Genomic DNA, 14,229 nt, shown 5'->3' on the forward strand with positions numbered 1-14,229 from the left:
AACTGACTTTATTTTCTCAGACTAGGAGGAAGTAGTTAGTTAGTTAGCTGACAGGGGAAGAGTGCTTGGCAAGTACACCAGGAGGTGGGGAATGGGCTCAGCTGGCAGCTCCTCTCTGGGAGAGATTTGGGAGGAAAGAGGGACTGGAGAAGTGTGAGGGCATCTTTATGGCATCAGTCAAGGGCTTTGGCAGGGAAGCTGGGGTGAAAAGGGAGACCAGACCCGGAGGCTTAGAAGATACGGAGAAAGCATGAAAAAAGCAAGTGATGGGACTCCTCTTTTGGACAGCTGTTTAATGGGCAGGCCAAGCAGCAGTTTTAGTGTTGCTGCTGCCATCCCGAATGCAAAGTAAAGCACTGGAGAGTTTAGCAAAGCTGTCAAAGGATGGGAAGTGACACTGTGGGCCTTCTGGAGGCTGGCTTGCTGCGGGAAGGAGTTGCACACCTTTTCTATTCCCTTACAGAGTAGGGCTTAATAAAAAGCAATAACAAGTTTATTTTAGTGCCTCTATTTTTTTAGGGTACTAGAAGCGTCTTCTGTTTTAGGGATTACCACTCTGAGTTGCCCAACTCTGGTGGTGGTGCCATCTCCTTGTGCTTTCCTAAGTGCTGATCTCACTTACTAAAAACCCCAGAGCAGGTGCTTGTTTGGGGAATAGACAAACTCAAAAGAGCAGGAGCCACCAAGACCACCTGTGTTTTCAGCAATAAAACCATAGTCACTGGATAGAGTGACTCTGAGTTGAGGGGACCAAATCTCACCTTGTTTTGTCAACACTTGAGGGTCTTCCCAGAGGTCATCACCCACTGCATTAATGGGAAATGCCCTGTACGGCCAAGGTCTAGGGGCTCATGCAAGCTCTTTTGCCTTGCCCCAGCCCCAGTGAGGCAGCATTGGGATCGAGACAAAACTAAGCCAAAGGGAAATGTTGCCAGGGGCTGATGGGGAGGGCAGGGGAGCAGAGGGGCAGAAAGGGCCATGGAGGAGCAGAAGCAAGTTAGAGCTTTCTCTTGAGCTTGCGGCTGGCCCCACCACCCCCACTCCGCTCCCGCTTCTCCTTGCGGACGCAGAAGTACTTGGTGACCCTTTTGCGGCACTGCTCGCACCGCACGGCGCAGCACCAGTGGAACTTGCAGTTGCAGCTGGACACCATCTCTGCTCGCCTCTCCTCCACTGCCAGCCCACAGTCCCCGCACAGCCGCCGGCAGCTCCGCTTCTCCCATTTGCTGAGCGCCTTGCCCCTCTTCAGGCACTCCCTGCCCTCCGTGCCCAGCAGCCCCAGCGTCTTGTTCTCCAGGCAGTAGTCAGGAGAGTCTTCTAAATGGACTAGCTCCTTCTTGGAGATGGAGCTGAAGGTCTCGGCGATGGCACCCCGGCTGGCAGCGCTGTTCCCTGCCCCCTGCAGCAAGTCCACCTTCAGGGCTTTGTGATACCTCTCCTTGAGGTAAGTGCCCACCTCCCGAAACTCAGGCAGCTGCAGCCAGCAGGTCTGGGTGGTGCAGCTCCCCGACACGCCATGGCATTTACAAGTCCGCTTCATGGTCCCTTTCACAGCCTACAGGGTGAGGAGAAAGGGGATTCAGGAAAAAGCCCAGAGGGGTCATTTCTGTGCTGCAGTGCATGGAGAAACATGGCTCCAGGCCTGTAGAGGGGTTTGCCATCGACCCTCCCTGTGCAGTAGTCCTGCCCGGGGGTTGTTGGCTTAAAGCTCGCAGATTTGCTTCTCCGCAGTACTCCCCTACTTGAACCGGGAGACAGAGGACAGCAGGAAGCCATTAACAGTGTGATCACGGAAGGTTTGCTACCTTAGAACACACACCACCCATCACATCAGTACTGCTGCCATCCCCTTCTCCTCGGCACGGTAGTTGTTTTTTCTGGACACGTGCTTTTAGCCACAGCAGGTTGTGACTCTCCACAGTGAATGGCCAGAGCCAATCTGGTATGCACTGTCAGGTCTGGAGGGAGAGAAGGGCTTACCTTTCTACCCGCCTCATTGTTATGCAGGTTCATAGCAGCTCTGGCATCTTGTCCAGTCTCCAGGGCATCCACAAACTGCTTGGAAATGGCTTCCCCAAAGCCCACGTTATCACTGCAGCCTCCCCACAGCCAGCCTTGCCCCCCTAGGAAAGGAGACGAGATGTGTGCTGTCAGGGAACCAGCCCCTCACCTGCCTGGCTTATGGCTCTGGGGACAAGAAAGGGTCTCAGAAGTGATGGGAGGGAATGGAGGCTGTGGGGCAAGTCCAGCCTTTCACCTCGCGATACTCCCCGATTCCCTCCCCTTGGGCTCATGCCATTTCTACTGAGGCCTGGATAGTGACTCATTCAGGCAGCGAAGGGGTATGTCCTGTGGGACAAGCCCAGGGATTTCCAGGCTTTCTGTAGAGCAGGATTCAGAAGCTGTTAATTATCATGCATTAGCAGCCATATAGATAAAGCTTTGGGTCTTTACTCACCTTCCCTCAAACCTTGACTTGAACTGGTTCAGTCTAACTCGCAGGGGCAGCATCTTGCTAACATGGATTAGCGAACTGGTGGAGGTATCCTGGTCAGAGGGAACAGATTCCCCTCCTCTGGGAAACAACCCAAGCCCAGCACACATGTATTGAGGAGGCCCTCTTTTTGGTACACACAGAATCCTGGGATGATGTTGAGCATCTCAGAAGGGTCTGATTTTCCAGTTATCATAAAGAGACAAAGGAGTCAGCACAGAACCGGGAGAATGCACAGCAAGACATGGAGGGTACTTTTCCTAACTGCGTGGGAGCTCGAAAACTTAGCTTGGCTGACTGGAAACATGCCATGCAGTTTGCTTCTTTTCCTCCTAGAGAAAAATGCCAAATTCATTTTGAAGTTTTGAAGTCTGGAACATTCTGACCCTAACGTGCCTTGGCAGTACATCTTGGGAGTTGTGGTTTAATGGCCTTGTGCCTCTCTTGAAAGGCCCAGCTTCTGCCTGGACTTGCTCAGAGGATCACGGTCCCCTCTTCCAGGGAAAGGCTGGGGTGTCTCATGGGAGGTGGGTAATTGCAGAGGATGAAGAAGTCCATATCAAGAGCTGGGACCGAAGGCAGAATGGCAACCTTTCACCAACTTGGATTCAGCGCAATGGCATTTAGAATTGAATCCCACTGTTTTGGACAAGCCCAAACTTTTCCTTTGCCTTCCGAGGTTTTAAGTTCACAATGGAAAATTTTCATGAAAAACAGATATGTTTGGGGGAAAAGAAGTGTAGCATGAGTAACTCAGTTTCCCAGAGAAGATAATATTGGGCGTGTCATTGCCCAAAGGTCTAGCTCTGCTAGAGATGGGCTATCCCATGCCTCCGACACCTAAGAAGCAGTGGCTGTTTTAAAAACTATTAGCCAATAAAGCAGATTACTAAATATTGGACACTCCAGAGGAGTTTGTCATAAACTAACACGTACCGACTGCCCAGTGCAGCTGGGCGGGGAATGGCTTTTAAAAGATTTTGATAATTTGAAATTTGGCCTCTTTCCATTCAAAACAAAAGACCAAAATGTCAATGTTTTCTGTAAAAGCCGAGCAGAGAACTGGAGTGGTGCAGCCTTGGGTTCCACACCCGGGGGTGCTTAGTGGCTGCGGGCCTGAGTACTGCTGCGTCAGGAACAGGGTGAAGGCTGTGTGCTGCCACAGCGGTTCTCCTGGTTGTGCTCTCATGCGCCTGCCATGCTGACAAATGCTGGAGAGGTTTATGAATGCCACCCTACTTTCCTTCCTGGTAATTCTGCTCTGGGGCCACCCTGGTCCTGGAGACCCTGGAAGCCCCGAGGTGCCTGATCAGTGCTGCTCTAACCAGACCTGCCGTTTAGATGTTCGGCATCAGATTCTCTCGTCTGCCGGTATGATACAGTCATTCCCTCCAGCAGCTTAAACAGAGTGGTTCTTGATTTGAAACAGGGAAACTGCAACCCCCTTCTACTTTCCTACTCATTGAGAAAGTAATGGAAAACACCAAGGGCTCAGCCTCAGCTGGTGTAAATTGGAAGTGGCCCCATTATCTTCCATAGAGCTACTTTGGTTTGAGCCAGGCAAAGCTCTGCTCTGGGCATTATTTCCAGGTGCAGGGACCAGGAGGAGGAGTTGTTTCTGCAGGCTGGAGAGGAGAGGAGAGGAGAGGAGAGGAGAGGAGAGGAGAGGAGAGGAGAGGAGAGGAGAGGAGAGGAGAGGAGAGGAGAGGAGAGGAGAGGAGAGGAGAGGAGGAGCTGTCTCCTGCCACCTGGGACATGAGAGAGGGATGGCAGCTCGTCTCTCCTTACCCAGCTGTCCATTGCGGGAGTCATCACAGCCACAGTTGTCAAAATCTCCCAGGCTGCAGTTCCGGGTCAGCGTGTACATGACACCCGCAGAGCTGATGGCATGGACAAAAGCGGTTTCTCGGTTTGCTGTCAAGTGGGAATACAAGGAGAGCAGATGTGATAAAGATTTCATGGCGAGACCAGTGTTAGAAACAACTCCTGCCATGCAGGAGACTGCATAAGAAGAGATTTGCAATGGGCAGGGCTTTGTGGGGTGGAGACGAGGCCCAACATGTCAGATTAGGTTAGTTTTGGCTTGCACGAAGGCAGAAGCTCCCAAATTCGATCCAGACTGACTCATGCCATTTCCAAGGGTGTGGATGAGTTTAGCACTTGGCTGTCCTTGTGGGAGCTCAGCAGTGGGGATGCAGCACAGACAGCCAAATGTCCCCCATGTCATGCTAATAGACCCCAGAGGGGAAGGGGCTCTCTCCAAGTATTAAAGAGCTCCTTCCTCATAGCCACCTCGAGCCTTACCTTCTGCTGGACACTGTCCAGGGCTCAGAGCAGGGACCATACCTACCCACCAGGACCAGTGTGGTGATCATCAGTGGACTTCACTGAGCCTTTGGCTTTCATTTAATACCAGCAAGGTATCTGAGCAGATAACCTTGATGGGAATGCTTCAGGGACTCGCTCCCAGTCCCAGAGTGTTACTTTGTCCTGCAATTGCCTCCTCAAGGCGCCACTTTGAAACCTCTGTCCACCTCTGCCTGGGACCCTGGTCCCTCATCTGCTGCCAGTCCTACCAGAGGCCTGAGGCTCTTCTCCATACCCAGGTCCTGCCTGTACAGGGCAGGTATGAGCTCAGCCCAATGCCATACATGGGTCTAGAGGACCAGGTATGCACCGAAACATTTCCTGGTACCTGCAAATGGGCAAGGAATGGGATACAGTGACAATGACCACAGCTCCATGCCCTGCAGTGGCACAGGTCATGGATGCTGGATTTCTGCCCAAGGTGACCCTGACATCTGGAAGCTGTGGGAAGACTTTTCTCCTGCCTCTTGGCCAGAGCACAGCCACTGATAAGCTCTTTCCTGCTTCCTTTGGCCATATCCCTCTGCTTGCCACCCCACCACCCCGTGCTGGTTCTCAGCCTCCCTGGGACACCCTGGCAAGAGACACCACATAGGCATGGCATGTCCAGCAGCCCACACCACAGGTTGTGGCAGTGCATCCTTGCAGGGAGCCAGTTGTGTGAGAGTTGGTGGGACGCTCCCGTCCTGCGCAAGCTGGGGCTCGGCAGGTCTGGAGGCGATCCTGGCATTGCGAGGCTGGCTTGTCTTGAAGCTGGATCCCAGCGTGTGTCTGGGAGCTGATGGGTGAAGGGGCCTCCTGGAACGATCCCTCCGGGGCATTCCTCAGAGAGGCACATCCCAGGTGGGGGTGGGGAAGAAAAGGAGGCACCTGGGAAGAGAAGAGGGGCCCATGGGCTCTAACCTGTAGCGAGGGGGTCCCAGTAGTGGTATCCAATGCTTTCCTTACCGCTGCGCAGCCCGCCGTGGCTGGAGAGCTGCAGTGCCCTCTCGGGGCAGTTCCAGCGGTCCCAGGCGAACTGGAACTTGCACTCCTCGATGCCGCTCTGTGCCCCGGCCGCCACGCTGCTGGAGTAGATGAGATAGGCCTAGGAGCAGAGGAACAGGTCAGGAAGGGGGGACGGTGTGTGCCCCACTTCAGCCCCCTCAGCATTAACTTGCAAAACGGAGGCAGGACGCATTGGCCGGCATACAGGGACAGCCCCATGGGTGACAGACTGGGAATGTCCCCAGGCTACTCCTAGGGTCCAGGGGAGTCACTCAGCAGCTCTAGTTTCCATCGCAGGCAGCGCAAAGCTGGTGTAGCCCCAGCGGCTTCCCACACAGCAGAGGGGCTGATGCAGGTGTAGCTTTCCTGCCCTGCACTGCATATTGTGGGTCCTGCTGCTTTGGGTCTAGATGGATGGAGATGCACAGTGCAAAACACCAGGAAGAACATGGCCCCAGGCTCCCCAGGAGGCTGGCATTCAACTGAAAATAACTTGCATGCCATCTTACAGAGACAAGATGTACAGAACTGAGGTCTCTCAGGCTTGGCTCCCCTGGGGAGTGGAGCTCACCACCAGCAGCAGCAGCAAATGCATTTTCTGCTGTGCTGGGTCAGAGCCTGGGCCTCCTGGGGGCGAAGGCTGAGCTGTTGGCTGTTAGCCACATTAAGAGATGTGCCAGCCAGCCCCTGCAATGGGGAACCCCTTATCTCTCCAGTGCAAGAGGAGGCAGAGCCTTCTCCTCAGAGACTGGGGAGCTCCAGGCCAGCAGGTGCCTCAGCCTGCCTCCTCCTTCACTGCAGCCCCAAGGGGACAGCCAGTGCTTTGGGGCAAGGTCACTCCACCTTAGCATTAAGAGCTGTAGAAAGAGCTAGATGGGCTTGGAGGCATTCCTGGGAAACAGGCAGAACAAAAATCAGGTGAATTTTACAACTGGTCCTGGCTAGGAAAAAAAGCCTCTGAAAGAGGGGTGCAAGGAGGCAGGGGGGGTCAAAAATACTGAAGACGGTCCTGGCAATTCCATTTGTGTTCCTTGGGGAAGTATGATTTGCAGGACCTACAGAAAGTACCTTTCCAGCTCAATGAATGTGGCTCCTGATGCTAACCTGATCATCAGGAAGCAATAGATGACAGGTGAGAACCTCAGCTGGTGCCAATAGACAAATCTCCAAAATCTGGCCCCAGCCAGCTTAAAAGGACCTCAGGCCAACTTTCCTCAGAGCTGATATAGATTAAGGAGCTGTGGCTTACAGCAGGTATTTCTGGCTTCCCCTCTGCCTTGTTGCTGGAAACCTGGGAGTGAGGGGAGCTCTGGCTGAGGCTGGATGGAGAGGAGTGGGAAGGAGGAGCCCCTCCCTCCCTGGGTTTAGTGGAATCAGGGACAGAGATCAAAGGGATTTCTCTTACCTTGGGGCCTGTCATCAGGAAATTATTCACTGACCTGGAAGACAGAGACAGTGTCAGCAGGGAGGGGATGATGGCAGAGGGGCCTGGGGAATGCCTGGCATCCCAGGACTCTTCTCTCAGCACCTGCAGCCTGCCTGTCTCCTGGCTGCAGGCACCTTTGGTCTCTCCCCTGTCTCCCTTCACTGCTCCCTGCGAGCTGGGATCGTGCCTTCTCCTTCCCCATTCCCCCCAGCAAAGCTGTACTGGGCTGCAATCCCCTTGCTGCTGCCTCCTTTTGCTTTCCTCTGCACAGCTGCCCTTCATACCAATCCCCCCCCCCCTTTTTTTTTTTTAGTGCTTTCCTGTTCCCCCAGCCTTGCTTTTTACCCTACCAAACTGCTCTTTGGCTTAACTCAGGGTAGCATTGCCCCCAGCCTCGGGAGCTGGACCATGTGCCAGCACCGCTCTCCCTGTGGGACCATGCTGAGGTAAAGAGGAGGTCACACCACTGCTCCTTCATGGTGTGTGTCCCAGCAGCATCCCCCCCCCCCGATCATGGTTGCTTGTTTTGCTGTGGTGCCAGCTCTGGCTACCCATGCTCTACTCTTGGCCATGTTATGGTGATGGCTGAGTACAAACATGCTTGTCCTTCCCATTCTGCTGGGCACTGCACAATGGGGGAGCGGGGGTATGCATAGGGGTGGTCCTAGCCAAAATTAAACTTTCTGGTGTTCCCACTGAAGGGATCATCTCTAAGGGCCACAAGGCAGCGTGGCTGGTCTCCATCACTCTCTCCAGGGGCTTGCAAAGCAGAGCTGATGCTGGCCAGTCTGAGTCTCCTCGAGCATGAAAGAATGTTTCAGTGCAAATGGTCCGTCAGCATTAGGACTCCATGCAGTGCAGTGACCACGATTAAGAATCTGGAGGATGGCTGGGTGAATCCAGCTTAGCTGTGTCATAGCAGAAAGAAGTGAGGCTTTAAAAAGGCCTAAGAGCCAACCCCAAATATCCCTAGCCAGAAATGAAGCAAGAAAAGGGAGGTTTCTCCTACAAATGCCTCATTCCATTCTTTCCAGGTTTGCAAAATAACCCTCATCACTACTTCTCGTGAGTCTCTGGAGTGTCCGCATTCTGTCCCTTCAATGGAGCGGCATGCTCTGCTCTGCAGTTGGGCTACCTGGCATGCAGTGATGCTTGCTGCTTTTCTAGCGCCTCTCTGTTCCCTGAAAATCCCAGTAGCTGGGTGGACCATGGCTGGATGCAGGGGAGAAAGGTGCAGGTTAGGGTATGGGTTTTTTTCCCCTGTGTGTTTTCAAGTGATGCTGTCTGGAGCCAGAGGTATCCCTGCTAAGGGAGAGAAAGGCACTGTCCCATTGTGCTACAAATCCAGCACAGAGAGTGCAGGGCCATCCCAGAGTGGGCTTGGGCGCAGGCAGAAGCAGGCACTGCTGTCCCAAGTTGGGGGACAAAGTGTAGCCATGCTGTAGCCCTGCCATGGACATGAGGGCAGCCACGGTGGTGGGACTGGTGCCCAGACATCAGACACATGAGAGATTTAGAGTGGATGTTTCCCTGCCCTGGAAAACTGCTCCTGTGGTCAGCAAGCCCGTTTCACCTCCACTAGAACTGCCCTCATGGAGATCCTCTCCAAGGTACACCACAAAAAGGAGGTCGTTATTTTAGCTTGGTCAAAATCGCAAGAAACCTGATCTTTGCTGTTACTTACAGTTTAGAAAGAGTTGAGAGAACTAGTTTGCAAAGTTTCACTCTGGCAAGTCTAACTTTTTTTTTTTTTTTTTTTTTGTGTGGAAATGTGTCTATATTGACAAAACTTGCTTTGGGAAAGATTCCCCTGGGTCAGAATGGGAGGGAGAGGGCTGTGCCAGGGCACTGTGAGAGCAAGAGATCCTTTCCCTTTGTTCCAGGCCTGGGATTCAGACCCGGCTACACTCCAGCCCCCATGGGTACTTTAGCACGAAGTCGATGGCTGTTTTGCAGAGGAATTTTCCTTTGGGAGCTGCTTCTGCATTGTACAGCTAATTAAATATTTCCTGGGACTTGGAGAGATGGCATCTGTAGCCGGGTGATTAGAGCATCGGGTGACCTGAATCACACAGGGCCATGAACCTAGGGCTATTCAGACTGTGTAAGCTCCATGGGTCCCCATCCTAATGCAACTGGGTAGCAGCATGAACAAGTCATTTTTCCATCTGGTTTCCCTCCTGTCCTTTGCCTTGACCTTAGGCGCTTTGCTATGGGGACCACACTCAGGATGGTGTCAGTGTGAATCTGAGCCCCTGGCAGCAGCTGTGAGAAAACTCTGGTAAAATGCCCCCGTGTACGCAAGATCTAGACAATTGCAAGTCCTCTCTTCTCTTGCTTTTGTGGCCAAAACAAGAGATACATTGCTTCCCACCTGGGTAGGAAAAGCCAAATTCACAGTGTGCAAGAAGGATTTGCTTCAAACCCTTGCTGGCCTCAACCTGGATTAGGAACATCCGAGCAGTTGCACGGGTGGCTTTAGGAGGAGGACAGTAATCCACAAGTTCAGGGTTTACAGCAAACCAGCCTGTTAGCAGGTGTCAATTGACATAACTGCATTGAAGCAGAGGATCTGTTCCTCCCGGGATAAACCTCAAGGTTCACAAAAAGGCCAAGTTCAGGATATGCCAATTCACCATCTGCAGCTGAGCAAATGGTACAGTAGCAATTTCCCAGCAGGATATTCTAAACATTTTTATTAAGTCGGAGAGACAGAAGGCATTTTCCCTGAGCTCTCTGATCAACAGGCAGACACGCTGCTGGGTGAGTTTGTAGGACTTAGACAAGTAAAGGATTCATTTAGACTGGTACACTTGACCCCCTGCATTTAACTCTTGCAGCTGCAAGTGGATTCAGGAGAGGGGAGATGGGACTGTCGTATGGCTGGAGGCTAGCTGAAATTTTTCTTATTTATGCTGAGAGAGAAGGAAAGATAATAATGGAGACAAAATCTGTGCACTTTGTCTTTGCTCATATGATCTAGCTAAGAAAAATGCATCTCTATTCTGGATATAGTCTCCAGCAAGGGCAGAGAGTAATTAAGCCACTTGTTCCACGGATGTAGTGCAATATTGACAATGCCACTAGAGTAATCTCTGTGCTGCAAATAGGAATCGCTGCAAATAGGAATCACTGCAAAAATGAATCTCCATTTTTGTCTCTGTAGTGTGATTTTTATTTTTTAATTTCTTTATTTCTACTAATTTTCCGTACCACTTTAAAGGAAAGCAGAATATAATCCTAAGCTAACTAGCTAGCTGCATCCACAATGGGTGTAAACCAGCCCAATTCCCATGACTTCGGTGTCACCACACTGATTTAAAACTTTGTGAAATCACACATATGAAAGGAAATGCTTGAAATTATTTCTTTTCTGCAAGAAAGGATCCAGGGTTTCTAGCTAACTAAACCTCTTTCCCTCCACCTTCAAACTCCAGGACGGCATTACATGGACTGAAGCAGAACAGAGACAGACCTCAGCAGGTAGAGAGAGGAGTCCCACCGACTTCTTCAGCCTCCTCCCCAGTCCATGCAGGGCCCTGGGCAGGGCATGCTGCTTCCCTCACTGCAACTCTATGCATGCAGGTGAAAAGCAAATCTAGAGCAAGTGATTTTCATTGTGTCTGATATTAGGAAATTATCTCAAAGCTAATGAGTATCTATAGCAGGAATTGTCTATCATAGTTTTATTGAACCGGAAAGCAAATAACCCTGCCAAGCAGCTGTCCCATTATATTTTACATATATCAAATACTAATAAGCCTCTGATAACTTCTGTTCAGTTACAAATTTAACCAATAACAGCACCCCGCTCCTCAGTTTAATATGCCCCAAGAGCCTTATCAAATCTCCCATTAAAGTATTTGTTTGATACCTTATCACCTACTCATGCTACTGTGCTGCTGGTTCAGCTCTTTAGAAAATTATAAAGCTGTATTTAGATCTTTACCATCATTATTGTAAATACAGAAAATACATACAATTTCATTTTGGATCTGAGTTTCATTCTCAAGTACAAACTCCCCCAAGTTATTAGAAAACCAGTGACACTGGAAACTAAAGGCGATCCCAAAGCTGAAGTGTAAAAAAACATTTAGAAACAAGCTGCTGCATTAGAGATTGTCACATTTTTCCCACAGGATAGGAGACCAGGAGGCAACTCATTATCATTTGGAGCTTTACTTTTTTTTTCCCCCTTCATTTCTCTCTCTTTTGTTATATTTATTTGTTTTCTAGTTCCTAAATGCAACCCTGATATTTTGCTCATCTAGAAACACGCTGACCGTTCAACCTAGCTGACATGGCAGCATCTAATCCACACTCAGAGAAGAGAAGTGGCCACATATATATATATATATATATATATATATATAAAAAAATAATTGTTGATCTATATTGCCAACCCCCTCGCCATTCTCATGATTAAATCACAGGAAAAAAGAATCTTGTTGCATTTTAAGCTGTTGGATCAGATAAAGAAGACCAGCAAAAACTGCAAGCAGGGTTATTGTATGATTCCCACAAACCTTGCTTTTTTCTCCTCAAGAGTTAAGGGACAGGTTCTGTAATACGATTGTTTTGAATAAAGTTTGCAGTTTTTCTTTCTCTCAGGAAACCATGACCTATGAAAAACAGGCAGAGAGAAGCAGGACTATCTATAAACTTTTCTCTTAGAGAAAAACTTCCGAAAGGCAGACAGGGAATTTAGATACCCAAATTCCATTGAAAATGCCTGGGATTTCTGTATTTAACTCTACTTTGTGGTCTGAAATTTCTTCCCTTTGAACTGTTTCTTTAAAATGTTGGGGGTTTGTTTATCTTTTAATGTATTCTAAATCTGTTTAGATTGAGGAAAGCAAGAAACATATACAGGAAGATCAGAAAAATAAAAATAAAAGCAGCATGAATTCTTGCCTAGCCTCTCTGCATGACAGACATATTCCCCTTGTTCCAGAAGGGAGATTTATCTTGAGTTTGCTACTGTGTAATATTTAGACACATACAAATTGTTGCACATTCTTTTAATGAAGGGAGTAGATAATCTCTGAAAGAACAAAAATTTCACTCCCAGCCTAACAGGAATGAGTTCCCATTTAGTCTTGAGTTTCTCTTTCTGTAATTTTGGTTTCTCCATCCATGGTAATAACCCTAGAGATCTGCTATGGGGGAGGCAGGGGATTTTAGTAATTGAACGGGAAAAGACTTTCCTTGCTGTTAGAGATGAAACCCACCGAGCAGGTTCCCCAGGGCATCACAGAAATGGAGAATAAAGCTTGGGTACTCGGTAAAAGTCACATAGGAAAAAATACCTACAAAGCCAGGTCATGTGAGTCCATCTCCATTCGGGCATGGGATAGATATACTCGGCAAGGAATGATATGAGATTTGATGCAAGTGTAATCTCTTTCTGTTAACCCTTACAAAACATTTCTGGAAATAAATGTAAAACCACCCTTATGACAGAGCAAGAGGCCCACAGGAGACAACCACAGGTTTCTGCACGGGGGAATTGGTCTGATGGGACCCAGGTGGTTGGGAACCAAGCTGTAGCAATGTCCGTACCAAAAGCTTCTCCCCAGGAAATCCTAATACACAAATTTCAGATGTGTAATCCTGACCCTGTGCCTGCCAAGGAGCCTGGGTCTCAGGCTGCTCATCTGGAGTGACGCTCCTGTGGATCTAAGTCACCCCTGCTGGCTCTGAGCTCTTAATCAGGGACTGTCCTCTTCGGAGATTGCGGGAGAAACCCCACTTGATTTGATTAAGACAAGGGACAAGCTGACTGTGAGCCTTTGGAAAAACAGAAATCCCTGGCTCTCCCACTGGGTTATCTTCCCAGTTGGAAGTGAGGGGCTAGATCCTCCGCATCCGCTCTCCTCTATTTTACCCCACCTCAGGATTTGGCCCATATAGTTATTGTTGGGAGGTGCAGGGGAAAAAGGGGACTTTCTTAGATCTAACCTCTCTGCCAATGAGTGTGTTGGGACTTAGTTAAATATCTGGTCCCATTAAAGACCAGAACTGAGCTAAGTGGGAAAGAGGGGACATTTAGGAAGGTGAAGAGGAATTTCCTTAGGGTGTCCGGGAAGAGCACCTGCCTGTGACACAGACTGAGGTGCTCTTGATACTCACCAGGCACAGCAGGATTGGAAGAAGGGAGTGAGGAAGAAGATGCCCAGATAAGGGTCCATGGGAAATATAAAATCCAAATAAAGAGGGAAAAAGGAGATCCTAAAAAAAATCTTGGGTACCACCACCGCCAGAGAAAAGAAAAAAAAAAAGAAAAAAAGAAACACAGCAAAATTAGGGAAGGGATGGAGTTATTTTCCACCCGGCGGTCCTGGTGTGATGAAGAGGCGTATGCCCCCTGAATCCCAACTTCTGCAAAGGGTAACCAATCCTAAAGTAAGAGCTAAAGGGGGTTGGTGAAATGGAGCCGCAGAACTTCCTAAGAAGAGATTATCTACTTAATTAAAGATTTTTTTTTCCCTAAGTCCTTCAGCCAATCAGGACTCAAGTGCCAGAGAGAGATTGAACTGATGAAAAGAACACCCCAGGTTCCTCGAAGACAAATGCACCACGAAAGGGATAAGAGGGAGGGAAAAGGGGAAAACAAAAAAAAAAAGAAAGAAAATGAGAGAGAGAGAGAGGGATAAAGAAAGAGACAGCAAATCCCTTAAAGTAATCACCAGATTCAATCTCCAGCAGCACTGCCCTGCCTCTCCATCCCCCGCAAAGGCAACTGGAAGGGCTGCTTTCGGCATGCCCTTGCCTCCTCCTGCCTTGGAGACGTCGCTGGGGCCCGGGTGCGCTGGGTGCTCTGGGATGGGGGGGCTTGGGTTCAGGCCACCCGTGCCTGCTGCTTGGAGGCCAGGCAGTGTGCTTCAGGGAGAAGGCTGGGAAACAGATGTGTGACCATCGTCTCTGCCTCAGTCTCCCCCAGAATTTTAAGGGG

The 14,229-nt window shown here is 49.8% G+C and overlaps 1 protein-coding gene across 1 annotated transcript; it reads right to left on the bottom strand.

Annotated features, from left to right (window-relative positions):
• Positions 1–327: 327 nt before the first annotated feature.
• On the bottom strand, positions 328–13,943 carry WNT8B (Wnt family member 8B). Its single transcript, XM_052798538.1, has 6 exons — positions 13,407–13,943; positions 7,254–7,287; positions 5,810–5,948; positions 4,283–4,408; positions 1,981–2,123; positions 328–1,555 (listed from the first exon to the last, which is right to left on the bottom strand). The coding sequence occupies exons 1-6, from the start codon at positions 13,463–13,465 to the stop codon at positions 998–1,000; spliced, it is 1,059 nt and encodes a 352-aa protein (XP_052654498.1). The 5' UTR covers positions 13,466–13,943; the 3' UTR covers positions 328–997.
• Positions 13,944–14,229: the final 286 nt, after the last annotated feature.

The sequence above is a fragment of the Harpia harpyja genome, chromosome 10 (assembly GCF_026419915.1).
Source record: "Harpia harpyja isolate bHarHar1 chromosome 10, bHarHar1 primary haplotype, whole genome shotgun sequence".
Classification (NCBI taxonomy): Eukaryota; Metazoa; Chordata; class Aves; order Accipitriformes; family Accipitridae; genus Harpia; species Harpia harpyja.